The 23,117-nt window shown below is 42.0% G+C and overlaps 4 protein-coding genes and 1 non-coding gene across 9 annotated transcripts in view; 3 read left to right on the top strand and 2 right to left on the bottom strand.

The window, feature by feature from the left end:
• The window catches only part of MOK (MOK protein kinase), a 27,392-nt gene extending 23,982 nt beyond the window's left edge, over window positions 1-3,410 (bottom strand). Inside the window, 3 exon segments of the mRNA XM_085225591.1 lie at window positions 2,256-2,274; window positions 2,623-3,031; window positions 3,220-3,410. Coding sequence (XP_085081717.1) covers window positions 2,256-2,274; window positions 2,623-3,031; window positions 3,220-3,410 — 619 coding nt within the window.
• TRNAI-AAU (transfer RNA isoleucine (anticodon AAU)) lies at window positions 3,123-3,196 on the top strand. Its single transcript has one exon. It is a non-coding gene; the product is annotated as a tRNA-Ile (tRNA).
• ZNF839 (zinc finger protein 839) lies at window positions 3,384-14,593 on the top strand. 5 transcript variants are annotated; one of them, XM_085225649.1, is made up of 8 exons: window positions 3,384-4,009; window positions 4,816-5,736; window positions 7,099-7,350; window positions 8,042-8,134; window positions 8,475-8,627; window positions 10,164-10,304; window positions 11,273-11,411; window positions 13,220-14,593. In XM_085225649.1, exons 1-8 carry the CDS (start codon window positions 3,506-3,508, stop codon window positions 14,203-14,205), a joined length of 3,189 nt encoding a protein of 1,062 aa, XP_085081775.1. In that variant the 5' UTR covers window positions 3,384-3,505; the 3' UTR covers window positions 14,206-14,593. The 5 variants fall into 5 exon arrangements, with proteins under 5 accessions (XP_085081775.1, XP_085081777.1, XP_085081776.1 ...); XM_085225651.1 differs by having other exon boundaries at window positions 8,475-8,546; XM_085225650.1 differs by having other exon boundaries at window positions 4,819-5,736.
• Window positions 14,594-17,572: 2,979 nt separating this feature from the next.
• CINP (cyclin dependent kinase 2 interacting protein) lies at window positions 17,573-22,705 on the bottom strand. Its single transcript, XM_085225657.1, has 5 exons — window positions 22,572-22,705; window positions 21,838-22,006; window positions 20,536-20,662; window positions 19,393-19,522; window positions 17,573-17,900 (listed from the first exon to the last, which is right to left on the bottom strand). The coding sequence occupies exons 1-5, from the start codon at window positions 22,576-22,578 to the stop codon at window positions 17,698-17,700; spliced, it is 636 nt and encodes a 211-aa protein (XP_085081783.1). The 5' UTR covers window positions 22,579-22,705; the 3' UTR covers window positions 17,573-17,697.
• Window positions 22,620-23,117, top strand: part of TECPR2 (tectonin beta-propeller repeat containing 2) — a 39,617-nt gene continuing 39,119 nt past the window's right edge. Inside the window, exon 1 of the mRNA XM_085225648.1 lies at window positions 22,620-22,758. The gene's annotated coding sequence lies outside the window, so the exon portion shown is untranslated. The remainder of the gene's footprint in view (window positions 22,759-23,117) is intronic.

Consider the following 23,117-nt stretch of genomic DNA (forward strand, 5'->3'; position numbering starts at 1 on the left):
CCTTATCTTGACCCTTGAACACTTTTCCATCACCTTTTCTCTCTCTCTCCCTTTGAGGACAGGAGTGAGAAAGCAATTGAAGCAGTTAACTGCCCATTAGGTTGAAGCCACCACAGGTCTACTTATTTTTACAAGAAAATGCTGCAAGGCATGCAAAAATACCTCAAGTGCAAGTAACAAAGACCTGAGGAAAACACTGGAGAGCCATCCTCTCCACCAGTGACAAGAATGACAGCAGAGACCACAATAGCTGAAATCAATTGACTGAAGAGCAGAATCAGAAATGAAAATTGCACTAGTCAAAATGTTGGTTTTTTGTTGATGCATAAAATTAGCATATAAACTCTCAACAAAGCAAGTCACTGAAGATGGGAGAGCCTTTCTCCTAGGGAGGAAATGGGACGGTGATGACACAACAAGTTATCGTTTAATGAGAAACTGAGAGGAACTCAGACATTATATGAATAATAGTGAGATTTTATAGATTGAGAAGGAAAACAAATTAGACTGCAGCATACCAACAATTTAATACCAATTTTGAAGTCCACAGGCCAAGATTTATGAAGACCCTTAAACATTCACTTCCACATAACCGATCTCAAAAGTGACTAGATGGCAACTGGTCTATAGGGGAACTGTTATGTCACAGCCTGAAATGATGATTAGGCACCTGGTGAAGGGGGTGGCTGGCCCAGGAAGCACAGGTGCAAGAGATTCATCTGTGCTTTACACGTGACTGGAAGAGGTGGACCCAGGGTCCACACCTCCCTGGGCTCATTTAAGGGCTTTCCTTGAAAGGAAGAACATCTCCTGGGTGAGGGCTGTCTGTTAAGAGGTGGTCTATAGTCAGAGATCTTCATCACCAGCTGGGTGAGTCAACTTTTTCTTGTATGTGATTATTGATATTCCTAATGATTCTTTGCATGGTATCACAAAGAACTTAACAGTAGTGGTTTCACTGCCTCTAAGGACAGACACCATTAAGCAGTAAATGATAGTAACTTCAAGCAAACACTGAACTAGAATAACCAGGTTGAAGTATTTCAGTGTTAAACTATGAAGTTTAACACAGCTACAAAACTACCAGTGAGTTTAGCTGAATTTGTGGTGAAGAGAGACAAGATTTTAAAATTTCCTGAGCATTTTAAGACTGACTACTTTGAGGATTAAATTAAGTAAACAGTGCTATTCTTGCTCATGTAACATCAAGGAATGCAGAAGACCTAATCCCCAGTTGCTTTTTTTTTTTTTTTTAATGACATCTGTAGAAATGCAGACACTAACCAACCTTTCTTTTCTTTCCTGGCTATTTCAGCATGTGTAGAGGCTAAGGCTTCAAATGGTTAGAGAAGGCAGACAAAGATTAGGAAAATGAAATAAAATTCCATACAAGTCAACAAAATAAGGACTAGAATACACAAGTTATTTATAGGAATAAGTTATGGCAACTTGAACTAGTCTAACATCAGAGTTGTGGCTGTGAGAATGGCAGAGAAGTAATCCTTCACTAGAAAGGCATTCTGGTGTACAAAAAGCTACAGGAGCCAGAAAGAAAGAACAATAAAAGTTACATGTGAGTAATAGAATGCAAAGTCTGGGCCCATGTCTCTGCATCAAGAGAGCACAGAAAATCACCTTCAGCTTGGAACTAAAGAATCCATTGCAAAGTGGCAGAAAAGACAGCACCCCAACAGTCAATGGGATAGTATAACACCTAAGGCAGATATCTTGTTGAGATGAGGCTGAGGAAGAAAAAGCCATGGTGTTTAGGTGTAGCAGTAAGGCGCATGGGAAGGGAGAAATGAAGACAGCAATGGAAAGCTTGCCTTCAGGTACGGTCAGCAGGCCGTGACACCTCACTAAGGCACTCAGTGACCTGCTGAGAGCGTGGGGTGTGGCATGGGATGTAGAAAGACCGATGCCAAGCAATGGAAGGCACGGCTTGCAGATCGTGGTAAGAGGGAACTTGTGATTTCTGCAAAGACACTGGGAGGCGGGCAGGCCGCTGATCTGCAGGAGCAGGAACGTTCATTAGCGGGCTGGGCGTGCAGGAGAACAGCATTATCCAGCAGCAAGGCGAGGAAACCTCGGGGCTGCGGCCTCCGGGGCCTCAAAGCACCGCCGCCGCCCCGGCCCCTCAGCAGAGGTTGCCAGCGGTGCCGCCTCAGAGACGCCCGAGCCCACGCCGCGACTCGCGAGGAGCCTCCCGCCCTCGGGCCGAGCGGGTACCGCCGCCCTCCCCCGCAGCCCCTTACTGTGCCATCCTGCGCTCGCCTGCGGGTCCCCGAGCCCCGCCGAGCCGTTCCCTCAGCGCGCCATGTTGTATTCCCGTCGCCTTGGCAACCGCGCAGGCTCCGTCCGCCCGCCCCGGGCTTCGGCCTCGCGCAGGCGCGCTGCGCGTGCGCCGCAGGGCTGAGGAGGCGGGGCGGCGGTTGGACGCGGCGTTTTTTGTGTCGCTTGTGCCCGTCTGTGGGGTGATTTTCTTCACAGCCTCCGCAGGCGTTCTGCCAGGATGGAGGGAGTCTGAGAGCGGTGTACGCAGCCCTCGCTTCTAGCTAAGAGGCGTTCTGTGATGCCAAATGCCGCACCTGTAGCTCTGGTTTGTGCCGGGCGCTGCCTCACCTTTGCATCCCAGCGTCTATCTTCGATGACCGCCTGATCCCTAGCGGCTCCCGCGTGCCATTGCAGGCTGCAGCATGTCTCAGGTGTGCGCGCCGCTGGCTCGCAGTGAGAGGGAATGGCATCGCTGAGGGCGTCCAGCTCACATCGGGTCGTACCGAGCGCAGCGCCTGCACTCCGTTCTTTGGTCGCATCCTCCAGCGCAGGTGTTCTGGTAAACCCTGAAGGGATGCTTCTGAAATACGAATCAATTGCTGCTGAAAGGAGCTGCGAGCGGCACAGGCTTGCAAACAGTGCAAGAAATACACTGAGCGCTCGGGGGTGTTTCCCACGTTTTCCTAGGGAGATGAATCTGTGGCACCTGGGTTTCTGCGCATCTCTCTCCCGTGCTTTCGAGTCGAAAGAACTCCATCTATAATGCAGCCATTGTAAAGTTATATTACACTTAGGGGGCCGCGACTAAATCCCTTTGAGCATAGAGGGAAACCCTTCTTACACCAGCAGGCCGGTTAGCTCAGTTGGTTAGAGCGTGGTGCTAATAACGCCAAGGTCGCGGGTTCGATCCCCGTACGGGCCAGCAGGTAGTACTGTTTTTGTTACGTTTCTTCTTCCCCCCTCAGCCCCCGATTACTGTTTCGGTCCAACAAGCAGCGTGCGCCCTTCTCCCCCTTCCACGTCACGCCGTTGTCGTTTATCTTCGCACGTCGATCAGGCTCCGGAAGCGCCTCCGCAGCTTTTTGCCCCCTCGAGGCCGCCGTCGGTACTGTCCGGCCCCGCCCCGGGGACGCCATTGGCCCGCGCGCCGCCGATGCCCTGACTGCGCCCCGCGCCTCCGAGAGCCGCCCGGGGGGGTCGATGCGGCTGCCGCCCGCTGACGCCTGCCAAGATGGCGGCTCCTGAGGAGGGGGGCACCGAGGCGCCGCCGCGCCCTCCTCCCCCAGCTGAGGGCGAGCCCCCCGGAGCCACCTGCGGGGAGGCGATCCTCGGCGCGGCGGCGGCGGCGGAGGAAAGCGGCGACCTCCTGGCCCCGGCGGAGCTGCGGGCGGTTCCGAAGGAGCCGACTCGGAGCTCGGCCGCTCTGGAAGGCGGCACCGTCCTCTACGCGCAGGCGGAGAGCGCGGGGCCGAGCGCGGAGGAGCAGCCGCCCTCGCCGTCCCGCCACGCCGCCACGCCTCTGGCCCCCGCGGAGCTGCAGAGGGTGATCGAGAGGGTGAGCAGGGCCCGGGAGCTGCGGGAAGCGTCGCCGCCACTCCGGGACGGCGGCCCCGAGCCCCCCGCGCCGCCGGCAGCCGTCGTGCAGAACGCGGCCCTGCGGCTGCGGAGCGTGGCCCAGCGCGTGGCCCTGCAGCGCGGCGCGGCACTGGCGCCCGCCCGCCTCCTCCCGCGGCAGGTAGGGCTCCGAGGAACCGCCTCGCTCTGGGGCGGGAAGGAGGTCTTAGAAAGCGCGGCGATGCGGCGGTACGGGCTGCGTAGGGAGGTGGGGGAGTCACCGTCCGTGGAGGCGTCCGGGAACCGTGGAGAGGTGGCGCCGAGGAACGTGGTCAGCGGGGATGGGCCGGGGTTGGACTGGGTGGTCTTAAGACATCTCCAGTTTTAATGATTTTCCACCCTAGGATAAGGCAGGCGGTTGCCTGCTCCCTCGGGGGAGAGGAGCCAGTGGGAGATTGGGCAGAGCTAAGGCAGGAACTTGGAAGAGGGGAGAATAGGAAGGAAGGGATAAGAGGAAGCATGGAGCGTGTGGTACCGGTCGTCATAAAGTTTTCTTGAACGGAGCACGTAAGTGCTGTGTGTTCTGGGTCTGGCATTCGGCCTGCATCATGTTACAGGCTGTAGTTCTCCTGCACTTGTTTCAGTGAAGGTTACAGATGTGCCTGGATGATGGCATTGCTGCTGTCCCAGAACCGGCCTGCTTGCTGGAAACAGTGCTGCGGTGTGACCTGGGAGAAGACTTTACATGCTTTAGTTGACAGCAGTTACATTGCTGAACATGCAGGAAAGCCATAGCTTGAAGGAAGAGAATCTGTGCTCTGACATTAAATCAGTGCTTTGATGCATTGAAATGGAAATTGAAGGATGTGTGCTCATTTCTTTATGCCTTCCTTTAAAGGTATATATGTGTCATATTGGTAAATACCATGTTCACCTAACAAATGCGGTATTTGTGTAATCTCAGCTCTTCCTTTTTTTCCACAAAAGCAGCTGGAAGCCATTTGTGTTCAAGTTCAGCCAGGACAGATGAAGGAAACAGAAAGGCCAGTGCCATCCTTGGCACCAATCCAGTCCAAAACTGTAATGCTGAGTCAGTCTGTTGGTAGAAATTCTAGCATGCCAGGACTTGGCATTATTAATCCCCAGATAATTAAGATACAGCCTGTTACAGGACCTGAGCAGCAGCAGCAGCTTTTCCTGCATAGTTCTTCTGAGTCTCCAGTTCAGTTGCTTATGCAGAAACCTTTACCGTCTCATGGATCAGTGCCTGTGAACAAGATTCCTACAAGTAAGGTGCTAAACGGACAGAAAACTGCACGTGCCACAGTATCACCTGCAAGGTCTTCAAATATTGCAGCCAGCTCAACAAACACTCTGATGCCATGCCTTGAAAAAAAACAAAAAGATGACAAGCTAAAAAAGTCTTTGAAAGTGAAAACTCGTTCTGGACGGATTTCACGCCCTCCAAAGTACAAGGCTAAAGATTATAAATTCATTAAAATGGAGGATTTGGCTGATAGTCATCAGTCTGATTCTGACGACTACTCTGAGTTGATTATAGAAGATGATGAAGAAGGAAAGGTGAAGGGAAAGGACGCATTGTTCAATTCTTCAAATTATAATCTGAAACCCAAAATGTTTAAGTGTCAGACTTGTGAAAAGTCCTATATAGGAAAAGGAGGATTAGCAAGACATTATAAACTTAACCCTGGTCATGGACAGCTAGAGTCTGTACCTCAAAAAACACCCTTAAATAAACCTAATGGAAGTATATCTATGGACAATCTCTGCGGAATAGGAGAGGAAATTATGAGTCCAGTGCATTTGAATTCCATTGCTGTCACTTTAAATAATGAAAATGCACTACCTACCAATTTGGAAGAAACTGCTGGCTCACAGGTTGAACAGGTAAAGTGTGTTACAGCTGTCAGTTTTGTAGAAATCAGAAGGGCAGTTTAATAGCTGCATACTGCACTCATTCATCTGAGTTCCTACTGACAACGGTGTTTTTTAAGACTGAAGGTAGAGATACAAATACATGTGAATCCGCTTGTACATCTTGTTAGTTAAACATACAAGTCTGTACTGCTCAGTAATATTTACTAATCTGCGAACTTAAACACATTGCTGATTAAAAAGCTCGTAAGAGATGACAACTCAGTTATTTTGAAATTGCATCAGGAATAGTGTTCCTGCAGAGGCACATAATGCCTCTGAACCTTTGTTACTGGATTTCTAACATACGGTCTGCAGGTCTGCATTACTAGCCTTTTCTTGTCCACTCAGAGAAGAATGCTAACATTGAATGTGCCTTTTGCATGACAGACAGCAAAGCATCAACTACTTTATCAATTTCTGTTACTGAAATAGAGGATTTTCTGTGGTGAAACTTCTTTGGAATCAGAGTGAACTGCGGCTCTTCCTAGAGCAAGTGTTGAAAGTGAGGCTTAGCTTACCTGTGTGAACTGAGTACTTTCATCTTGACTCTCTGAGCTGGAAGCTACTTCAGTGGCATTTTTTCTGTGATGTTTTAAGCTGGCCAACTCAAAGCTTCTCTTCCAAGTGAAGTTACCTCCTAACTAATAGTTTGTAGCAAGAGCTGATGCAGTTTTTGAGGTAGTTGTTGTGTAATCTTTTAGATGTAGCAGCATCCCATTTTTTACTTTTATTGGTAAAACAGAAGTCAGAAACATGAAAATTTGTAGGTCAGAGTTCCAATGCAGCGAATACAACCCTCATTCCCTACACTATTCTGTCATCTTTGGAAAAAGAGAGAAGCACAGAATACTGAACTCAGCTGTCTGCATTATTATGTATTTGTTTCCCTGTGCAGCATTCATTTCATGCAAGATGATGGAAAATCTCCTTCAGGCAATCTCAGTACTATTAGTGACTGCTAGATTGCTGTAGTACCTGCAATCTTTAGCTGGAAAACACCAATTCTCAAAGTTTGTACTGTAACTCATTGCTTTTTATATATATATATTTATATATATATATATATATATATATATATATATATAAACACATATAATGTTCTTGGTCAGGCAAAGGTTTTCTAGAAAGAATATCAGGTTTACCAAAGCTGGTACATGGATAAATAGAGGAAAACAAATGAGACCTTTGAAATTATGCTTGTATTCAGCCTTGCATTTGTTTAATATCCTATTTATTTTTTGCCCAGACTAAGAATTTCATTATAAAATGATGCTGTACTTAAAGCACTGTTTAAAATGATGAGAAAAGACTTTTGTTTTTCTTTTAATTAAGACTTGCAAGTCTGCAGAAAGCAGAAAACTGTTGGCAGAACAACAGAATGAAAGCAGTTCAGGACAACGGGGGCCCATAACAGCAAAAGGACCTGGAAGACCCAGACGACCAAAGAGACGCGGTCGACCGAGGATGGGTGGAAGATCCAGGTGTTCTGGAAGGCTTAGCAGACCTGGTCAGTCCCCTTCAAAGCCCCTTAGTAGTGTGTCAACAGAGCGCAATGTATTCAGAAGAAGAGCTAGGTTAAAAGAGGTATGGTTCTCTTCTGCAATTATTTCATAAGTATCTTTTTTTCCCAGTCGTTTTGGTTTTAGTTTTTGAATTAGTGCAAAGATTCGTTTTCAAAAGGATTGACAGTTGACATTCCTGTCTATTGATGAAAGCCTAAGGCATTTTCTAAGAAGAAAATATTAATGATGGCTTTTAAGGGAGGAAAAAAAAGGGAAAATGGGAACTCTGTAGAAAGAGTCTTTTGACGTGTAGATATACTCTTGCTTTTCTTCTGAAGGATTTCTTCTGAAGAAGTTGCTAGCTACTACTGTGCATCACCTCTGTTCCTATTCCGAGTTTGCAACATTTATGGGACTGAGTGTTGTCTGTAAACATGGGTAGTAACTGTTTTGAGGTATTTCTCCTTTTTCTCCTCTTTTGGTGTTACGTTTGCCTCCGTTCTCTAAGCTGCATAAACATACAGTATGTATATCCTTTCCTCCAGCCTTTTTCCAAAAGGCAAGCCTACTCCTAGCTTGCATTTTTTAATAGCAGCTGCCTTATAGGACTGAGAACCTGTGTGTTGTCTATTTGAAACAGAGAAAGAAATCACTGTAGTGTAAGGTACCTTCATGTATCCTACAGAAAAGCAGCACTATTTTATTTCTGAATGTGGGCTGCATTAACTTTGTAGGCTACTTTGCTCTAATAAACTCATTATGGCTTTCGACAGCTAATACAACAGTGTGATAATGAAGACTTGATGGAGCTGGTTCTCCCACGTCTTACAGAGCTTGTTACAGTGTATGAATTCCTGTTGATGAAGGTGAGATTATTATTTTATCTTCTTAATGTAAATATATGAATTATTTTAGGGAGGCTTTCATTGATAGACACAAAAAGATTCCATGAGTAATGTATCTGGTTTTTCTAAGTTAGAATTGTGCAGAATATTGATATTCTAGGTATCACTTCAGTTTTACACAGGCAAAATGTTGATGGGTCTTACTGAAAGCCTAACTCTGCTGCTTGGTTCAGTGGTGTTTCTGAAAATTCCATAGTCTTGATTGACTGATAGTATTTTTAAACGTTGAACAAAACAAAAGATTTTTCTTTCATGTTATTTGAAATATACAGGGGGAAACAACACATTTCTTCTCTTCCAGGTTGAAAAAGGTTGTCCAGCCAAAGCTTACTTCCCTGATGTGTATAGAGAATTTGAAGAGTTGCATAATATGGTAAAGAAAATGGCTTATGATTACCTCAGTAATTCTGATTTTCTGAGCTGCCAGCAGCCTATTGAAATAAAAGATGCTAAGGTAACAAAATGCTCTGCTTGGAACTGGGATTTTTTTTTTTGTCTATTTTTAGATTTTTTTTAATATTTTCTCTGATAATTTTTTTTTTATCCTGGTAAAGTTACTTGAACAAAACATGTTTTCTGATGAGCAAAAGTGGTAGTGTTTAAAAAGTACAATAACCAAGCAAAGAGAGAAAGAAATCCATAATAAAACTATAGTTCTAGTATGTGATAACACATATATAACTAGAAATATATATTAAAAAAAAAAAGATAACATCAGTTCTAGCAGTGCTGATTTCTGATACCTGTGTATATTTAGAGCACTATGAAGCTGCACATTACTGCAGGGTGTGTTCAACATTAGAAGTATACTGTGATATTTAGTTAGGAGGGAAAGGGCTGTATTTAAAATGAGCGATCTTGATTTAAAAGGATCCGTGGTCTCATTGCAAAATGAGGACAAACTGAATGCTTCTGTGCACTTCAGTCATACTAGCAAATACAAAAGTTAGAGAATAAGTTAATGAAATTACAAACTGCTATTTCAATAACTGCAGATTCATTGTGTATGCAGTTGTGTCTAGAAAGACTTTTTTTTTGTGTTAATATGGATCTGTTTATCCTTTACTTAGTCTGTATTCCTCCTGATTGGAATAAAACAGATCTTTGTACTTAACATATTTTTGTTTTCCCTTCTCTGTTTTCAGTAGCAAAAACACTGTTTTCCATATTACCTCCAACAAAATTTCTGATGATGTGCTTGTTAGGGTACCTCTGCACTGAACTTGCAACCACAATGAGAGAACATACAGAAAACTCAGAGTAGAAGAGGTAGAGAGAGAATGCTGGCTCTTATAATAATCCCGGTTAAGAAGCGAAGTCCTGTGTGGGCTGTTAGTTGCAGTTACTATTTCTTTTTTTTTTTAATAAGTCACCATGTTCACTCTACGTACTGAAAAACTTCCTAGATTTACTGCCTGCTCATCTGGCTGTTTTGAGGCCGATTACCATTGATGTTTCTGTTTGGAGTAGTGAAGGTGCACCGAGTAAAAGGATGCTGTTGATGCTGTCAGTCCCAAAATGGAACCTGTTTCTTGCTTTTCTTCGGTTTCAACATGCCTTTTTAATATGGAATATACTCTTTAAAAGATAACAGCCCAGAGAGGTCGTATCATAGCATACTTACATAAAGATGAAAAGAGAATGTGGAAAATACAGATAAACTTCTAACAGATCCTTTAAAATAGGAAGACTTAAATATTTTTTTTTTCAAGTAATGAAGAACCTACACAGAGTTCTCTATTAAGCTCTGCTCTTAGTAACCAATCCTGGGTTCTATATATAACCAATGTACTTGTAATTCTTTGAGTTTACCTGTTAATATTCACTTTCAAATATTCTATTAATTTGGAATTTAGTAGAAAACATAGCAGGCTAAATACTTAATTGAGCTGTCAGACTGAAATTCTGTACTTCTAATTCAGTTTGAAGAAATGTATTGAGATTGGAGAGACTAGCTTTCACTTATTTTTTCCTGTAACTATTTTTACAGGTTGCTGAATCACTAGGAATTACAGAAATAACCTCTGGCGAACAAAAGATGCAAGGTGTAGACTCTTGTTCACAATGTATAATTAAAATGGTTAGTGAGCAAGTGCCTGTGGAGACACTGGGACAGAAACGGTTAGCTGAGGTATGGAATGCTTTTGTGAAAACTAAAAATGGAACCAGAACAAATTAAAGCTTGTTAAAATAGATAAGTTTGTAGAAATCATACTAGTATTATCTGACCTGTATTAAAGTGAGGGTTTGTAAATAGTCAAGTGAATATTCTACTGTGGTGTCACAGCAGAGTATGTGAACTAGCAGATTAAAGATGTACTTTGCATTAATGCTCTGTAATACTGGAGACAGAATCTCAAAGGTTTACATGTAATGTCATGATACAGAGAAGAATCCTGTTGATGGGGCAGTACATGGGCCCCATGATAAGAAGGATCCTCAGATTCTATAACTTCTCTAATCAATAAGAGCTTACCTATGGCAGGCTTGGGCATTGAGCAAGCTTTTGCACTAATAATTGGTTGGTAGAGGTGCGTGAAAATAGTTGCTTTCTTTCTAACAAGTCAGTTTACCAGATTTTGTTTCTTGAAAGCTGGAGCAGGGTGTGCTCTATTTCATTTTCTTGAAAGTCATATCCTTATGGTCCTTTCCCTCAACTGTTTTATTCAATCTGGAGTTGTTTCTGGTGGTGGACAAATAAGATTGGTACTCTTCCATTTTCTGCCTGTGGTTAGATTTGAGCTGATCTGTTCTTCATTAAGCCAACAATCCTGGACAAGTTGTTCACAGCCATTTACTGAAGTCGGAGAGAGTTTATGGCAGGTGTCACGCAATACAACTAACCACAAAGTCTAAAGAGAAACTCTGATATTAATGCTAAGCTGGTTTGTTTCTACCAAATATCAAAATCTATCAGTGGTAGTTTGGCAAAGTATGAGAACTGTGTTTAAATTCTTTCTGCTCAGGAAGTTCTTACTTCAGTGCAAAATCTTGTTTTCAAGGATAGTAGTGCTGTGAAGTGCCTAGTTAGCTTGTTTTCTTTTCCAATATTGTTAGCTGTTATGGTGGCAGCCAGTTAATTATCTCTTGTATTGACAGAGCTCAGGGGAGGAACTGTTGCCATCAGCCAAAAGGACCAAGTTAGAAGACGTAATGGAGAATGTGAATAATGCTTATTCCAGTCAAGATGAAGTGAAAGAAAAGAGTGGAAATTTATGTACACTCTTTGAAAAAGATGGTAACCTCTTCATGTTTTCCAATTCTGTTGTGTTCATGGAGGAGCTGAATGAATCTTTGTTCTTCAAGCTACGGTGGTTTTTGTCCTAAGGTTTCATTTCTCAACTTGCTTCCCAGGTTCTTCAAAAGCAGCTTTTTTACTGGAAAGTCCTCACTGACAAGAGGGGAAGTTAAGAATGATGCACAGCACAGCAATAGCTCAATTCTAAATGCACAATAATGTGCACATGGATATTACTGCAGCATTGAGAGAATAGTACTTTCTTCTTCCATGTGCTTCCTGCCCGCTTCCTGTCTGCACTGTCCCTCAGAGTGGTGATGGTGCACAACCTTTGTGTTAGCAGTGGGAGAGCAGCAGAAGAGGAAGCAATGTGTATGCCCTTCCTGCTGCCTGAGCGGACTGCAGGGGTGGAATCATCTGAGCTTTGTGGACCTGGGGGAGGGGAAGAACTGGAGGTTATCCTGTATCCCAAGGGAGGTGCAGGAGCTAATGGCTGGCACTAAGACAGTATTTTTTGTTATGGTCTTTTTTTTATGTCCTTATTTTTCTCCCTTGTCTTTACTACTCTGGCTCCTCAGGTTGGCAGGCAAACAGTGGGTTAGAGAGGAGAGTGAGATTGTTGCCACCTGTAATCTCCCCATACTCCACTGGTCTTTAATCTGAAAGCGTTTCACTATTCAGAGGCATTGTGTTCACTGTTGTGAAGGATTCCAGCTCTTACCCATCTCTAGTAAAATGTGTACCGTTTCCATCTCTGTTTTGTACCTATCTTTTTGATGTTGCTATGAGCTGCTTTTCTTTTGCTCTTTGCATGTCTTTGTTAGGGTTGCCTTCTTGTTTGTTTTTGTGTTGTTACCCACTTCCCCATTCCACTTCACCCCCTCAGTTTAATTTTGTTTCTCTGAAAAGCTCTCTGCATGATAGTGCTTATTTCTTCTTATCATACAGTTTTCTTCTGAGCTATGAGGTTGTGGGTTAAGTTGTTGTTTTTGTTTTAAAAGAATTGTTTCACTTGCACAGGCTGGTAGGCTTCTGTTAGTTTACAGTACAAAAAGTTAAAATAGTCCTTTTAGAGTTGTTAGGTTTCCTTTTTTGTGCCATGATATCTTCCATAACAAAAATTACCTTTGTTCCTTTTGATCTTCAGTTATAAAAACTGACAGCTCAATCTCCTGCTACTTAGCAGTTATTGTTCAGCTACCTGCTGTGTTTGAGAGCCCTTAGTCCAAGTCATACAAGTGGCAAAACAAACTAAATTCCTGTTGTTTTGCCCTTTCTGTCTCAGGCTGAGTGTGGTCCTGAATCTGCTAGCACAGCTCATTAGCCACATAGTAATTTGACTTCTCTGAATCTTCAAAAGCTTGACTTGTCAACAGAATTTTAATCAAGTTAAAAAGCTTCTGTCAGTTTATTAATGCTTATGAGGATGAGCAACTGACAGCCTTGTGCCACGTTCTTTATTGCTCAGTGTTACTGGCTGTATGCCAGATGGGGAAAAAAGATAAAATCTGACTTTCAGCCTAGGCTGTTTTGAAGATTAACAGGAAAAAAAATGCTACTTCTATTTGAGGTTCTTTCATATTGAAATACACAATAATATTTCACAATCCAAAAAATACCTTGAGTATTGTTATGCTGGCCCCCTCACTCCAAAGTGCTCTGAAATTCTATAGAAAATGCTTCCGGCTTGCTAATTTGAGAGAGGAAAGCAGTCTAGCATTTCCTCCAAAATTATCACTGAAAAAATAATATTTTGGACATGCAGTATTAGACTACCCAACAAAACTATATTTCTTGCAACTTTTCAGGTCTTAATCCATTAAATGGAGAAATCCTGCTTTCAGAAGACAGACATGTCACTTGCTGCACAACTGGAAGCATATTACCTGCAGAGGAGGAACATAATTTACTTGTTGATTCAGAAGTTAGAATCAATGCTGAAAATTCAGGTACCTTCTCTCAGACTGTGGAAACGAGGATAGAGTACTCCCAACCTGTAGATGGACAGGGACCAGGTATGTCAGCTGACACATCTTTGCTACATACTGAAATTGTATTGCCTGTAGAAGCGGGAGGTTCACCAGAATTAGCTGAAGCACATATGGTGAGTCAGAACACAGCAGGTGGACTGTCAGCTGCTGAACCCTGCAACTCTGTCTCAGAGCATGCAGTGGGCATTCAGAGCACCAACTTGGCAGTGAGTGAGGAAAATGGTCTCAATGAAAAATGTCAGGCACCGCAAGAAGAAAACCAGAATTTTGCTCTGAAAGGACAATCTGAACAACTTCATGATGCTGGTATGGCTGAGATGCAGGAAATGGAAAAAGCTTTTTCAACACATGTGCCAATAAATTATCCACACGGTGCTCAGGCTGAGTTGCATCAGAATTCTGTCCAGGAAACCACCCTGTCTGCTGGTGTGAACCATGACTGCGCTTACAGTAACATGAGTGAATTTTCTTGTGGGACAGAGGGACAACACGAGCTGGAGAATGCAGTTACTATAGATCAAACTGTAGCTTTTGAGATTACTGATGAGAGCCATGACTTTTTGACTCAGGGACATGAACAGATTTTTATTCAGACTTCTGATGGGCTTATTTTGTCTCATCCCAATGCTGCTGTTTTGTCTCAGGCAGAAGGTATTGTTATTGTAACTGATTCTGATGGTACTACAATGCACATTCGCACACCTGATGGGATACCTTTGGAAACTGTGGAAGCACTACTGGCAATGGAAGCAGATGGCCAAAGTGAAGATGTTCTGCTCTCACAAAGTGAATTGGAGCCATAAATTAGAATACTACACAGTCTTTCTTCTGGGAAAGACCAACTATATAAAATGTATATTTTTCTAATGTGAATAGTGAGATAACTGAAATTTAACTTATTTGTAAACTGTTTCTATGCCCTATACTTTTTATAACTTATGTTTATAAAAATCTAAAACAATTGCAACCAAAAATTCTAAAATTAACATTGTTCTCCTTGCTTTATATGTTGGGGGATGGATAGAAAGTGGAAATCTGTCAATCCTAAAGCTGTTGCACTATTCCCCTTTGTAATGCAATTCCTTTTCTCTCTAGCCATCTAAAAATGCAGTAAGTTGTACTGCTTTTTGGCAGTGATGTGCTGTGTACTGGCAAACTGTGTATGGGTAAAATAAAAGCTATTTGAAAGTATGCATTTTCTGTGCTGTTGAGATTACAAGAAAACTGCTGTTTTGCACTTTCTTAAAGCTAGGTTGAATATATTAGCATCTAGATTTGGCGTGCACAGCTCTGCCTGGAAAAATGGGGGTTTCAAATACAATCCATGCTTGTGCACTCCAGGAACAATGTGACAACCTAACTGATCTTTATTTAAATAGCATTAGGCTGTGTATCCACTGAGTTAGAGACAAAAATAGCCTCAAACAAGAATTGATTTGTACTGAACTACTGGCAATGTATTCAAGTGTTCTTGCTAATGTTTCCTAATGGTCAGCTGTGCATTCAACACTTGCTGCTACTTGGACAGAAATGGGAAGGTTCAAAACTACTGAACTTCTTTAACAGGATAACAAATTCTTTTTAACTTTTAGGGCCTGGTGGTCTCTTTTAATTCTTAGATTTGTATTATCTTTTTCCTAGATTTATATTTCTTTTTTTCCTCCATCTCATAAATTCTAAGCTTTGGCCTTCCTAGTTATTCTACGGTGCTCTGTACTGTTTAATCATAATAAAAATTTAGCCTTGACTGTAATTCCTGTTTCTCTATGCAGAGATTAAAAGTTCTCATGTTATTTATTATCTACTGCTATCCTGTGTGGTAGTGAAGTGGCATTTAATGCTTGGATGATATTTTTGTGGATGCTTTCTCGCAGCTTGTTGTCCAAGCCACTGACTTTTTTTTAAAAAAAGCTTATCTGGTAAAAAGGGTTAGCCCTAAATGACCATTATCTTAATTTTATTTGTGAACTCTTGCAGATGTTAGTGAAAATGATAAGATACAATATAGTTGTTGACTCATTGAAACTACTGAGATAATTGGACAAATCAGCTAAAAGCACCTATTATGTGCAGAACTGTTCTTAAATCAAATATTCATAGCAATTAAGGAAAAACATACTAACATGGAATCCAAATGAGAGAGTGAGACAATTTAGAGATTAAACTATCTGCCCTATAATATTGCATTTATTTATTTGCTTGAACAGAAAGTCAAATTATGATTAGGCAGAACACTGCATTTCTTGTGGGGTTGTGGAAGATGTCATTATGTGCTTGTGGGATCCTGCCTGGTTCTTAATTTTATGGAGGTTCTTTTGGTTTCATTTTTGTGATGCATTTTTGTTTGTTTTTTGATTTATTTTTTCTTTTTCAGGAGGTAATAATGGTCGTTACAAAGGAGGTAATGAAGATACCATGCAAAGCACAGTTCTGTCAGCCTTTCTGAGACTTTGATAGCAGTGAGCAATTCCTTTTTACTACTCTTCCACACTGTCTGTCTAATAACTACATTTGAGGGCTCAAATGTAACAATGAGCTTTATATAAAAGCATCTCTGCAGTGATGATTTTGCAGCGATCTTCTGTCCTATAGCAACTAATGAGCAAAGGGATTCACAAACATTAAGACTCCTTCCTGAAGAGCTTAGTTCTTCTCAGAAATAAGAACAAACTACAATTTCCACCTGTGCAGAAAATGAGAACTTGTTTTCATACCCTATTGATCTTCTCATGGTACGAAATACAATGTACCTATGCACATCTTAAAAGAGCAATTCTGTAAATGAACCCACCTTGTTTCCTTGCAAAATATTTTCCAAGTATGAAAGTGTTTCCATAGTGACAAGGGTCTGGCCCTACTCAAATAAATGAAGGTGGCTGTTCAGCTGCATGGAACACTTGCAAAGAAAAACATTAAAAACTAACAAAGCTTTCCCTAATTGATTGCATTCTTGAGGTACAGTAGAATTTCTTTTTTAGACACTAGAAAGTTGGGCTAAGAATAGGACACTATTAAGCTGCCAGAAGCAATCTCTCCGAACACAGAAGAACACTCTTCCAATTCATGTATGTCCATTTGGTTGCTGCAGGCAACTTTTGCATTTCCCTTACCAAGCCTATGAGGTTTCAGCTCAGAACTAGCTAAGCAAATCACCCTATTTTTCCTATCACAAACCTGTGCCAGAATCGCTTGCTGTTAATGAGATTTTTCTCATATCAAACCACAGCTGCTATAGCCGCTTCTTAGCAGCGTGCACTTCACATTATTTTTAGTTCAAATAGTTGTTTCAGGGAGAAATCAAGGGCAAACATCTTTTAGGGCACAGCAATGATTCAACAGCACTTAGGAATGCTATTTAATGGTGTGAAACGGAAGATCTAAAGCAACATTTCATATAAGGAGCAGGTCATATATGCAATCATTAAGAGGGAGGAATTTGGATTATTAATCTTAAGTAAGAAAGGCCTAAATGCACAAAATATCAGGGGTTGAAGTAGAATAAAGAATGATGGAACAGCTGCAGAGTTTCCAAGTTGTAATACACTTTGCTGAAAAGTGCTAATTTGCAAGAACAGCCAACAGTTATTAAAGGCTTGGTAAGTGTCACAGCTTTTCTGTGGCACCCAGGTCTGATGCAGTGGTATGCAAAGGGATTATTATGTCTTTAGGAACGAAAGCAAATAATGTTACTGAATTCCTTTCAGCAGTTAGCTTTTGCATTAACTATTTTTCCCAAACATACTCTCTACTCTCTTTTTCCAAGAAAGGCAGAAAGCAGCACAAAAAAAGAAAAACAAGAATTTGAGCTACCAGTGCTTGTTAGCAGAAGAACACCGGTCATATTAAAAACAACAATAACAAAAACAAAACAAAACAAAAAAACAACCCACATCAAGCAGCAGTGAATTTCTATGGCAAGAGCAACAGTGTAGATATTTTAGAACATCAAGACTTGGAAAGTAGTTAATTATTTGTTCCAGGTATCTATGTGCATTGAATCTCCTCCCTGAGACCACTACAGAAGTGCTCATCTCTCGTTATGGAGAACTTGTACAACCATGAAGCCTCTATCCAACCTCCTACCCATAGCCTCTGTCATATACTTAAAAAGGATTAAAGCAACCAAACTCAGATTGTCTGGTGAAGAAAAGAATATCAGCTGAGACAAAGTAATAAATACAAAAAATATTTTTAATAAGTTTTACAAAAACTGAATTTACTTGGTGAGCCTTATCAATTTTCATTTCAGTTTGATGTAAGCATCATTAGGAGCAAGTTGAGCAACATTTGAAATTCTAGCACTGTCTGTGCCCTGTTTCCAGAAGCATGGCTTCAAGCAGTAGTTTGCTGCTGTTGTCAAGGTAAGGCTGGTATAACCATGATGATAAATAGACCATCATCAGATCCTGGTTAGCAGAATGAGCAATTTCTTGTACGATTGTTTGCTTGAGTTGCAGTTCCTTCTTGTACATTTCAGAGAGCTTCAGAGAAACCTCATCTGAAATGGATTGAAAAAAACAAGCCCACTGATGGTAAGAGATCAGCAGTTTGCTTAATGCTGAATTACACCTGTACTATGTTGATCACTAAAATAACAAAAGCTGTTCCCCACATTTAAACATCTTATTTCTTATACAGTCAATAATGTTGTATACTGAAGCATAAAATGCTGAATATTTTAGTCAGTTTCTGGACATACTTTTAAACACCAGTTATTTTGATATGAATCCCCTTTTAATTCTAGAACAAGCAGTGGTATTGGTTTTCAGGGCAGTTATAGCCATTCTTTTAAATAACTGAAATGTTATTTAAGATTTTGCAATGCTATCTTAATGTAGGAACTTCAAATTTCAGTCACTGCTGATTTTATCTAATCCAAAGAATGTCCTCGCATGCTGTCAAGCCCTTCAGCAATGCATGATTGCCAATAAGAAACACCAATAGTGAAGAATAACGGGGAAACAGGACAACTGACCAAACTTGAAGTGCATAATGTAAAAACTAATATTGTTACTAGTTACACTAGTAATATATATAGTGGCTTTAAAATACATTTATATAACCATCTATTTGATTGATTTTCTAAAAAATAAAATAAAATAAAATAAAAAAATAGCCAAATAGCCACATAAATACATTGTAAAGAGAGACTGATTTTTGTTTCTAACTTAGTGTGAACTATTGCTACTTTCAAGAAGATTTATTCTTCACAGAGTGAAGACCATCACTAAATGATTCAGTCACAATGACTGTTTTGACAGCAGTTGGTTGTCATCATCATTCTTAACCTTTCAAGTTGACAGACTAGTATGTAAGATTCCCACTGGCTTGTGGTAGTGAAATAAGAAGCAGGGCTTTCACAAGGCATGACTTTCACTGCATAGAGAAGCCAGCTGATTTGCATGCAGTTAGGCTTCGCTATACTAGAATAGCAGTTAGGAAGCAGTACCTTTTGCAACCAAGCGAATCCAAAAAAGATTGATAGTAACAGAAGACAGAAACAACATTCTTTACTTATCTTGACTGACACTGATAAGATACTGATAAGAGCTACTTTTCTTTGTTTGCCCGAGAAATAACGGAAGAGTATCTCGTTCTTTGCATTCAAGGATTTCATTTCGGTGTCAAGTAACAGGTCCGTCTGTAGCCAACAGCTTAACATTACCAAACTGCAAAATTGTCTCTCTCTACAAAAGATGTGGCTGTTGCAGCTCGGGCACTGGAAGCTGCTGACAAGCTCAGTTCTAAGCTATAATGGTTGCATGTCAGACAATGCTTGGTAATTCATACAAGCAGTCATCAGCAGTAATCCTAAACCAAGTAATGCACTCCTGTGTTTATCGATTAGTCAATTATAAAGAAGACTGATTCCTATACTTTCTCTCTCCAAGGGAGGATAAACAGATATAAAAGGGTGCATTTTCCAGTCCTATGTTGGATGACTTCAACAACAAAGTGCATTTATCTAAAACGATCCATAATTTACTTACAGAAGTACGCTGTGGGCCATGTGTGAAACAGGGGTGCTGTGCAACTCCCAGCTCCATGGTGGAACTTCTCCAAGTCACAGATTCCTTTGGTAGTCGAAGAGAGCTTTTCCATTTTCAGCTGTATTTTTGTCTGAAAACAACGAATACATAAAACTAATGAGTATCTCAGGAACGTGAAGTCACTATAATCTTCAGCATTTTTTAAACACTTTCTGAAGACTCTACTTAGTCTTAGCATTTCTAATCCACTTTTTTTTTTTTTTTTTTTTTTAACTCCAATTAGGAATCAAAGCTGGAGCTTATATGCAGAATTAATGAGATACCCTAAAATTTCAGATGCTGCAGATAATTACTGATTCTGATTTTGCATAAAAAGGAAAACACCCAAATTACTCTTGCTTCTTCCCACAGAGTGCAATCTGAGGAAAATCTAAGTGCTTCTGCTTATTCTAAATACTGGTCTGGTAGCCTGTTTGTATAAAAAGCCTATCTATTATCTTTTTAATGATCCTCCAAAAAGGCAGTAAAAGTCACTTTTTTTATTAAAAATTTTTCATCTCAGTACTGAGCAAAAACTTCCTGTCAAACTGAAATATGACATTAATTCCTGGCAATGTATCCAGAAAGAAGGTGGACAGAATAAATAATTATCTTTCTCTACTCCTTATAGAAAGAATGAGCTCTGCACAGAAAGTAGTGGTAGGCAGACTGAAAGTGTAATTGCATAATGTTTGAGCAAAGATAGCTGCAATGGATATCATGGCAGATAAAGCACTACTGTGTGCTTTAAGTTGCTGTTTACTTTGTTCTAAACAGAGGGCATATTTGGGATAAGAAAACAGACATCAAGTGCATTTTTAGAATGGATTATTATATGACTTGTTTTCAGAGGATCACACTATAAATAACATTATAAGTGGGGATTTGAATTTTAAGCAGAAGGTAGATATAAAAACAACTTTCCAATCTAGCAAGCAATCAAACAAATGGAGCATGCTGGATTTATATCATTAAGGTTTGAAGGCAATGAAGTATGAATAAAAATCCCTGATTTTATGCTTACAACAGATACTTGACATCATGTTCTTAGGTTGTACTTGAAAACTCTTGATACTAATTCTAAGACTGAAAAATGAATATTACCATTTTTTTTAAGACCTCCAGTAACTCTGCACAGCAATTGTCCAGTTCTTCGTTGTATTTTGGAGATGGCTTTTCAGATTCTGTGGTACTGTTATCACAGGTTATCTCCAGTTTGTTATCTTGAAATCTAAAGCAGAAACGTAAGTCAAGCACACAGGTTTACTCAAGCTGTGCAGAGTTAAAGTCCGTGTGATCTGGTCCCGCAGAATCTCTCAGAGGCTGTTCATGAGAATTTCTACATAAAACCAGAAAGGAACGCAGCTAACCATATCAGCAATTAAGGTTGGTAAACTTCAGAAGAACATGGGGTCTCTCTACTTTAGAGCCTGTGCTCAAAAAAAACTCAAAACATTTACAAATGTTAAGATAGCACTTTTTCCCACTTTACCTTGTCCCTGACGAGGGGGAATGTATGCCAGGCTTCAACTGGCCCAGCCAACAGCCTGGTACCTTCCCACAGTCACTTTCACTGACAGTTTGTGCTAAGATTTAACCGTGAACCAGAGTAGCTACTGAGCTATTCTGTCTTGCTGACTCTCCCACTTCTCTTGCTTTATTTTCCTGTAAACATTGACAGAGCAGAGGGAGGAGCTATAGAGAGAGAGCAACATCTGACACCTTTAAGGTAAAATATTCCTGAGCCTGTCTGTTAGAACTCTATCAAACAAAACCTGTTCACCTGTCAGACTGTTCAGAAGCTAATTCTTAAAACCCTGATTGTTGGAAGGTTTTTCTTCACAGCATGATGACAAAATTCTACCAAAATTATTTTATTGTTTTGGGTTTTTTTTTCTCAAACCATCACCGTTATAACTTCTTCTGTCCATATAGAACAGATCTATTTTTCTTAAAATCTGCTGAACTCTTGACTTTAGTAAAATTTGCTAATATTGGCGTCAGTGTGAATATACAAGAGTAAAGAAACTCTCTTGCATCTCTATCACAAATCTCTGTGTAGGCACAGATTTGTAGGACTTGATTCTAATTTTGTACATTCCATAAGTATTTTAAATAGCCATTATGCTTGGGGTAAGTGTAATAAACATTTTCTATTTCTCGCAAATGCTATTACCTTAAGAGATTATTTTAGTATTTATGAGACCTTTACATCTTATTTGAATGTAAATGTTTTATGGAACCAAAAAGTGCAGCTTCTGAGTTTGATCTAAGAGTTCACTCATCCTCTCAGACTTGTTCTATCCTCAGTCTCCAAAAAATCTTTATAGTGAAGAAAACAGATTAATTTCTCAGTAAGGCAATCCTCATGCTGTCTTTACTGGTATATGTTACCAGCATACTTACTGCTCACTGATCTTCATGTTGACTATTTTGTTGGCAGTAGTAAATCCATTATCATTCAGTCTCTCCCATTTCATCATCAAGTTATGCCAGTCTGCTGCATTATCTTTAATTTTTCTCGCACTGACAGATAAAACAGGTCTTCTCGGAGTACCATCAGCAGGGCTTTTTGCTACGTAAGAAAAAAATGGGAAGTTCATTGAAAACACATGGAAACAAATCAGTGTGTCTGAGACAAGGGAAAGGTTTCTTATAATAAGGGTGGTGAGGCACTGGCACAGGTTGCCTAGAGAGGCGGTGGATGCCCCATCCTTAGAGACGGCCAAGGTCAGGCTGGACGCGGCTCTGAGCACCCGGTGGAGCTGTGAGTGTCCCTATTCAGTGCAGGCAGTTGGACTGGATGGCCTTTAAGGGTCCCTTTCAAATCAAACGATTTTGTGATTCAGTGAAAACGGAATTTACGTTAACTACATTCACGAAATCTAATTCCTCACCTATCAGTTTTGTTACTACTTACACGAAAGTCACGTTATTAAAAGCATATTCCGAGATGGGATACCTTAACACAGATAACCTGACCCCTATCTCTGACCACAAGGCGTCTCACCGCGCCTCCCCCGGCCTATCCCTGGCAGCCCCACGCTGCCCCCCGGCTCTGCCATCCCGCTCCGCAGCCAGGCAGGCGGCGCCCAGCGGCGGGCTGCAGGACCGGCCCGCTCCCTCCTTCCCTCACTCACCCGCCATAGCGGCGCCCGCGGAAGTGCGCTCACGTCCGGCCCCGCCCAGGCCCGGCCCCGCCGAGCGGCTCAGGCAGCGGTGCCGCCGCCGGTGCCTCGGGGCCTGAGCGGTGCCGCGTCCTCTCCCTCCGGTCCGTCTCTTCTCCCGCCCCGCCGGCAGCCGTGACCGCTCCCGGCTCCTGACCAGGTGAGCGCCGCCGCGTCTCCGTGCGGCCTCCGTCCTCGGCGGTTTGCCGCCGCGGTAGAGCGGCCGACGGCGCTGGTGCGGCCGGCGGAGCTTCTCCGCCTCCTTCCCCTGCTTGTGGAGAGGGACGCCGGCGAGCGCCTGACGGAAGCCCGCTTCCAGGCAGGAAGGCTGCGGTGGGCGCGGGCGGTGGCGCCGGGCGGGCGTTGTGCGCGGGGCGGCTGAGGGGATCCGGGCCGCGGCGGGCGCTTTCTCCGCAGCTTTGCTGAGGTGACGGGAGCTCGGGGCGCGGCGCGGCGAGGGGTCGGAGGAGAAAGTTCGCACCGAGAGCGTCCTGGGCTCCCGTGTGTGCGGGCAGCAGC

This window comes from Meleagris gallopavo, chromosome 5 (assembly GCF_905368555.1).
Source record: "Meleagris gallopavo chromosome 5, MGAL_WU_HG_1.1, whole genome shotgun sequence".
NCBI classification, from domain to species: Eukaryota; Metazoa; Chordata; class Aves; order Galliformes; family Phasianidae; genus Meleagris; species Meleagris gallopavo.